At 55.6% G+C, this 7,608-nt stretch overlaps 1 protein-coding gene across 1 annotated transcript; it reads left to right on the forward strand.

The window, feature by feature from the left end:
- Positions 1-532: 532 nt before the first annotated feature.
- On the forward strand, positions 533-7,238 carry WBP2 (WW domain binding protein 2). The gene is made up of 8 exons (XM_079724952.1): positions 533-595; positions 2,884-2,992; positions 4,213-4,348; positions 5,213-5,305; positions 5,954-6,088; positions 6,300-6,422; positions 6,872-6,948; positions 7,082-7,238. The coding sequence occupies exons 1-8, from the start codon at positions 537-539 to the stop codon at positions 7,133-7,135; spliced, it is 786 nt and encodes a 261-aa protein (XP_079581078.1). The 5' UTR covers positions 533-536; the 3' UTR covers positions 7,136-7,238.
- The last annotated feature ends 370 nt before the right edge of the window (positions 7,239-7,608 follow it).

Genomic DNA, 7,608 nt, shown 5'->3' on the forward strand with positions numbered 1-7,608 from the left:
ATAGGAGATGCTCCCCATACGTTTGCGGACTGAATGAAAATGCCCCAGTGTTCAGCGCTCCCACAGCAGGTGTAGGTTATAGTCCCCATTCCGTGCGTATGAACTTTTGCGTCCAGGGCCTTTACGACGAACTTCCCTGTGACGCACCCAACTATTTACGCCGGTCCCTCGGAGGACCGGGTGAAGGAGGGTGGGGATTAGTTATGCAACAAGCGGAGTCAATCCGGGCCTATGGTCTTGGAGACTACAAGTTCCAGAATGCAGCCTTTCCGTTAGCGTAGTGAGAGGTCGAGGTTGAGGGAGCATTGCCTTCTGGGAACTACAGTCTTGAGTTTGTTTGTGATGCGAGCGAAACTAGGGGGGAGGGGGAGAGGGAGTAAACTATTAGCACGTGACGCCAGTGATCAGGTGGTAGGGCCAGCCTCCGCGCAAGAGCTGATTGGCTGACTCTAATACGAACGACGCCACTAGGGGTGGGCCGAAGAAGGGCGCAAGCGCATTGCGTTCCGAGTCTCGGGACCCTTTTCCGAGAGACTATGGCGCTCAACAAGAATCACTCGGAGGGCGGCGGAGTGATCGTCAACAATACCGAGAGGTGAAAACACTACGGAAGGATCCTGGAGGACTGAAGGGCGGGCGTCGAGGGTGTGGGTAGTGGGTGGTGGGTGAGTGGGCGGTGGGGAATAAGCCCGTGAAGAGGGGAAACTGATGGGGGTGGGGGGTGGGGTAACGGCTGGGGGCGGGGCTGAAGGAAGGTGGGTGAGGCGTGAGGGAGGGGCCGGGATGTTGCGATCAGCTGTGGGATGGGAGTGGGGCGGCTGGATAAGGTAGGGGTTTGGAGAGACGGGTGGGGGTTTGGAGAGACGGGTGGGGTTTGGAGAGACAGGCGGAGCCTGTGGGTAGTTCTTGAGCCCCTGTCCCAGAGTAGGTGACTTTAAGAATTGGGAAGAGCTTTAGACAAAAATAATTGCCATTTATTGGGCGTTTACTATGTGTCAGGGACTACACCTCTTTTGCTTTTTTCAATATGTAAATCCTGTGCGGCAGATACTATTACTATCCGCATTTTACACGTAGGGAAACTGAGGCACAGAGGTTAAGTAACTTGCATGAGATCACAGAGCTGTAACAGGAAAGGAGTCCTGATTCCAAAGTCAGTAGCCTCAACTCCCAGTATGTAGCCTTCCAGTATATTCCAGAACTGCTCAGTTTCCAGATGAAAAACTGAGGCCCAGAGGTGAAATTACATATCTAACCTTTGTCACATGTCTGACACGTTTCCTGTGAAGGTGTAAAGGTCTGTCTTTGCCTCTTTCCCTTGAATTCCTGTTGGCTTGGGTCACTTCCCAGAGCAGAGGTCTCCCAACTTCAAGGTTCTTCCTACCCACCCCCCCCGTCAATTCTGTCTCTCCTCCACCTCTGGGCTCCTTGGATGACTTCTTTTCTCTTGCTCCTTGGGTGCTGAGAATCAGACCAGCCAGCCCTGGTTGAGCTATGCTGACCTGAAAGCACTTCTTGAAGGAGCATAGGAGGAATCTGAGTCCCCACAGAAGACTTGGTAGGATCAAAGCCTGGTAGCTGGTTAAGGCCAGCACCGAGCCCAGGGCTGTCATCCGGGAACGCTTGATGAGTCAGAGGAGAGCACCCAGGGAGCCCAGACCTCAGAATATTGACTCTTCCTCCATCTTACCTGCTCAGCGACTGGCAGTCCCAGCCTGTTCCTGGTAATGACCTCTTTTCTCTGAGCTGTATTTTTCTTTTCTGGTACTGGTCCTCTTTCCCACTTACCCCTCCTCAGTGAAGGAAGTTGTGATATCTGGGAGGCGAAAGGAGACAAATGGAACCCTATGAGCTTGGACCTTGTTGTCTTGTAATCAGAGAAACTTCACATTGCCCTTAGTGTGTAGCTGCTCTGTGTGCAAGCCAGTCCTGGACCCGGACAAACCCTTTTGATGCCATTTGGTAACATCTCCTGGGACTATTTCTTTCTCTTTTAGTGAGACTTTTCTGGGATAAGAATGTATCTTATCCTGCTGGGCCTCCTACCCGGTTTAGGACTCATTGCTGCTAAATAATGATGTGCCTTGTTTCAGAAACTGCTTCAGCCTCATTTCTGAAAAAATTGTGTAAACAGTCATTGAAGTCCACATTCAGCATTTAAAACTTGATGTGTAAAATAGTGAACCTTACTCTTCAAATCATGAATCCCTTTGAGAGTGATGAAAACTATGGTCTCTCCCAGGAAAAAGCACGTATGTGATCATCTCAAGGGCTAGTGGACTGATACCCCTGCAGACCCAGCTTCAGAACCCCAGGTTTAAAGGAACCCTGAAGTGAGCCCTTTGGTAATGTGTAGAGTCATGTCTTAAAATGTTTGTATATCAGGCTTGAAAAAATAAACCAACAAAAACAACACCTGTCGTAAGGACCTAGAAGAGAATAGAAGAGTTAACCCAGATAATCTAACCTGATTTGAGGGATTATGGCGTCTCCAGAGCCCTGTGGCTCTTCTACGGCACTGGTCACTTTTTTTTTTTTTTTTTGGCTGTGCCTCTTGGCTTGTGGGATTTTTGTTCCCTGACCAGGGATTGAACTCTGGCCCTCAGCAGAGAGCGTGGAGTCCTAACCACTGGACTGCCAGGGAAGTCCCTGCACTGGTCACTTAGGGGCTGTGTGTGTGGGGTTTGGGGGAAATTCTATGGAACCCCAGCTTGCTCATCTCTTCCATGGCTGTGTTAGTAGTTTTCTCACAGCAGTGTTGAAGTGGATGACTTGCTGGCAACTACTAATAAGCAACTGCTACCCAGGAGGGTCCAGTCCCTGGGGGTGACAGATTGTGACTCCAGCTGTCTCATCAGGGCATTTCCTCTTTTCTCATCACAGCATCCTGATGTCCTATGACCATGTAGAACTTACGTTCAGTGACATGAGGAATGTGCCAGAGGCCTTCAAAGGGACCAAGAAAGGCACCGTCTACCTTACCCCGTACCGGGTACGTTGTACAGTGAGACGGTTGGTTTGGCGAGTCAGTTGGTTTGGAGACTCATGGCTCCTGGAGGCTGATGTGAGTCTTGGGTCAGCCTCAGCCTTGTGAGCCTAGTGGCCGCTGAACCCTGGTGAATGTTAGCGTGTTTCTGTCACATGCTCCTGGTTCTAGAACCACCAGCCTCTTCGCACAGCAGAACTGATGGCTGGGCAGTGAATCCGTGTAAGTTCCAGAGGTGCTGTTGCAAAATCTCTCTGTAGTTGGATGCAGCTGCTGGGATGACCTGGGCCTGGAGGGGAGAGGCCGTTGTTACTTTGATTTTTGTAGGAGTAGCCCGTGAGGCCTTTGTACACATCCAGAGTGATAAATGTGGTCAACAGGATACAGTAGCCTGGCCATAGCCTCGGGAGTAGGCAGAGAGACCGGCAAAACGCTGCAAAGCGAGAAATGCCAGACTGCAGAATGGGCCTTGCCTGAGAGTTCCCCAGGCAGACTCTGAGAGACTTCCAGAGAAACACAGATGGATATTCTTGGAAGAGGATCGCTGCGTGCAGCTATCCCAGAGTTAGACTTAAGGATCGTTAGAGGAAGAGGAGCACAGGCCTTAGCAAAGACCGGGGTGGGGGTGGGGGCGTCTCAAAACCCTATCTCTGGGGGTTCAAGCTGGCATCTTCGTCACAGATTGAAATCATGGGGGTAAAGCAGAATGTTCTCCACGTGCAGGGTGGGAGACTCTGGCTGTTGGGCAGAGTCTGCAGAAAGGTTAGGATCGTCCCTTCTCCCGGGACCTGCCACCCGCTGCCGTTCCCTCTTCTCAGTTCTGTGAAGCTCAGGCTGAACTCTCCCTTCAGGAGCCCTTCCCTGCCTCGGCCCTGCCTCTCTGCCCTGGCCTTGCAGGCCCTTCACTTAGGCTCCACATCCACCATCTCCTATCCACCACGTCTCAGTGGCAGAGCAGTCTGTCCTGCTCACACATGCTGTCTGAGCCACACATTTTTCTTGTGAATTCACACGTCTGGCCTCTCCAGCCCAGCTGCATCTGAGGCCTTTTACTCTAAAAAGCGCTCTCCGAGGCTGGCTGGTGCAGAGAGCGCCCTGGGGCTGCTGGGTGCTGGCTCGGGCCGCCCGCCCCGGCCCTGGGAGGTGATGGCCTCCCACACATAGGAGGTGATGGCCGGGCAGGCCATGGTTCGGGTGGTGATGGCCCTTGTCCTCTCTTCCTGCAGGTCATCTTTCTGTCCAAGGGGAAGGATGCCATGCAGTCCTTCATGATGCCGTTTTATCTGATGAAGGACTGTGAGATCAAGCAGCCTGTGTTTGGAGCAAACTACATCAAGGGAACAGTGAAGGCTGAAGCAGGAGGTGGGTGACAGGGGAGCTTGGGGACACTGACGGGGCTTCCAGAGAGGTGCTCTGGGGCATCTCTGCTGCCCTGGAGATGTTCTCTTTGGACCCTATCAGCCTAGCCTTGTCTTCTTTCTGGCTCTGGATTAGCTTCCAAGACCAACACTTGGGCTGCCAGCTGTTCAGCAGGGGTGAAGTTGCCAAGAGCTGGAAAGTGCTAACATTAAAGAGGACAGCTCAGACCACCTTTTCAGAGAGGGAAGTCAGCAGAATGACTGTAAACCAAGTGGAAATGCTTACTGTGACCTGGGGGTCGTGTTCAGATGTTAGGTGTGGGAGGGAGCTGTATCAGGTTCTTGGGAAGGGTCTTTCCCCTAGAGCCAGGCAGAACCCGCCGCCCCTCTGTAACGCCCGGAGAGGCCCTGCTTGGTGGCAGGCTCTTTGCAGACCCCAGAGGCCCCTGCGTCAAACTAGCCTTCCCGCTCACGTTCAGCCTGGCCCGAGCCTTGCTGTTGAGCTCACAGTTCCCCTTTGGACAGAAGCCAGGCTGGAGGGGCCTGGGGTTCGTCCTCAGGCCCCCTCGGGATGAGAGATCTGCTCTGAACTTGAAAGTCAGTTGTTGCTGAGCGTGCTTGTTGCTGAGAAGCTGCTTTACTGGGGGTGGGAGGCCTGAGTGCAGATGTGCTTACAGGGCTGCGCAGTAAGCGGGCAGGAGGTGGCCGGTCTGCAGTGCTGGCATGCGATGTGGGTGGTAAGCCAGAGCAGCCCTTTCCCCGCAGGCCTCCTGGCCATTGGATGGGACCTGGAGAGGATGAATAGCCATCTCTTCAGACGTAACTTAAGTTCTTTTCCGGAGCTGTTGATGCACTGTTCCCTTCTCAGGTGGCTGGGAAGGCTCTGCGTCATACAAGTTGACCTTTATGGCAGGGGGCGCCATCGAATTTGGACAGCGGATGCTACAGGTGGCATCTCAAGGTATCAAGGCTCTAAAAATCAGGGGCCAAGGACGCATTGAATGTGTGTGCTATTTGCTCATTTGGGTTTGTTTACTTTTTGTTTTGTTTTTTAAGCAGTCAGGAGATGAGTTTCTGGGCCCCAGGCTGCCCAGGGCTGGGAGTTGGGAAGGAAGCCTGTAATAAACATCACCCTCCTGTACCTCAAAGGCTGGGTTTCCCCTGCCTGGAGCAGGTATAGGACATTTTAACAAAGTTGTTTGGACTCAAGGACATTTTACTGTGGCCTCATAGAAACAAACAAAAACCCAACCATTAAGCTACCATCAGGCAACCATTTTAAGTCCCCAAGGGCTGTGTTCAGCAGACCTCCTCACCTCGTCCCCAGCCTCACCCAGCTCCATTCTCTACCCCACCTCTAGCCTCCTCCTTCCCTCCATCCATCCCTCCACCCCTGTCCTGGACCTCCTCCACCCCAGCTCTGACCTCTCTCCCCATCCAGACCCCTCGCCTCATCCCTGACCGAGGCGGACTCCAGTGGGGAGGGGTGAGGCATGTCTGCTGTGCGCATTCCTGGGACCCTGCAGCTCCCCTCGGCAGGCGGTCGGGCCGCCCTCTCCCCAGTACCCGAGGCCCGCGACACTCATTTCTCTCTCCCCTTGTGCTATAGCCTCCCGAGGTGAAGCCCCCAACGGAGCCTATGGTTACTCTTACATGCCCAGCGGGGCCTATGTCTTCCCCCCACCAGTCGCCAATGGAATGTACCCCTGCCCTCCTGGCTACCCCTGTCCACTGCCCCCAGCTGGTGAGTGTGTCCTTTGCTGCCCACGCCTCACCCCCCCCAACCTCCCCCCCCACTGACCACCCTCACCCAGGCCAGGGGGTTGTAGAGGGGAGACTTGTTCTTTGGCCTGCTTCAGGACTGACAGAGCAGCTGGAGGGGCCTGGGAGGGTGCCAGCTACGGGAGCCGGGGCTGGGCTGCTCACTGGGTCCCCGTCACCCTCTTGCCGAGCAGAGTTCTATCCGGGACCTCCCATGATGGACGGGGCCATGGGGTACATGCAGCCCCCGCCGCCGCCCTACCCTGGGCCCATGGAGCCTCCGGTCAGCGGCCCCGATGTCCCCTCCACTCCTGCAGGTGAGGGCCCTGGCTGCTCCCCGTGGTTTCACGGAAGCCCCAGATAACGAATGACCGCGGCCTAGGGATGATCCCAGGGGACCGGCAGCACGGTGGCCTGGTGGCAAAGGGGTAGATTCCAGCCCCCACTCTGTCCTTTAGCTGGCCACGTGCCCCAGGCCCAGGAAGGTCCCCCTCTGCACCGCAGTCTTCTCATCCACAAAACGTGCCAACGGCACCACCTGGGGGGTTTGTGGTGAAGACGGGGGGGCAGGAGGTATAGAGGGACCAGATGGGACGGTGTGGCATGCGGTAAGTGCTCAGGAAGGGTTCCCCACTGTTTCAGTGATGGAACTGCGTCCTCAGCACCAGCCGCCCCGAGCACCAGGGGGCCGGGGCCGTGGGGGCAGCCGGAGGAGGCGGGGAGGGCTTGTCCCCGGGGCTCTTTCCCAGTTTGTGTGTTCTCACAGCTGAAGCCAAGGCCGCCGAAGCAGCCGCCAGCGCCTATTACAACCCAGGCAACCCACACAATGTCTACATGCCCACGGTGAGCGGGGCTGGTGAGCGGCGGGGCCGTGGACTGGCGGGATCCCCGCAGCCCCAGTTTGCTGGGGTTTAGGGGCAGGAGAGACCTCGGCTTATTCCGACCCTTCTAACGGGATCTTTCCTTTCTTCCTCAGAGCCAGCCACCACCACCTCCTTACTACCCCCCAGAAGATAAGAAGACTCAGTAGACCGCTCACCACCCCCTCCTCCCGCCTCTCTTTGCTCTCTCCTCCCCTCCCCTTGGGGCTGAGTCTGGGGTGGGGGGCGGGCCTCGTCCTTTCTCCAGGTCTGATTATAAAGCAGTCACCAGGAACTAGCCTGGTGGGGGGAGGGCCCCTTGACTTGGATGATTATAAAGCAGTCGCCAGGAACTAGCCTTGAGGGGTGCGGGGAGCGGTGCCTCCCAGCTCTGAGCCCAGAGCGCTTCCCTCTCACCATCCCCGGGGGGCGTCCCCCTCATTCCTGTCCTGCTCTCATAGCTTCTACCCACGGAGGGACTCTCTGGCCACCTCCTCTGCCGCAGTCCAGCTCTCTCGTTTTGTAGCCACTTTATCCTCAAGAACTTTGCCCTCCCCAGGGACCCCTGCCAGGCTCTATTCACATTCCATCCACTCTGGTCTGTGCGTGGCTGTGGAAGGCCACCTGTCTGCCGGACTGTCAG

The sequence above is a fragment of the Hyperoodon ampullatus genome (assembly GCF_949752795.1).
Source record: "Hyperoodon ampullatus genome assembly, chromosome: 19".
Taxonomy (NCBI): domain Eukaryota; kingdom Metazoa; phylum Chordata; class Mammalia; order Artiodactyla; family Ziphiidae; genus Hyperoodon; species Hyperoodon ampullatus.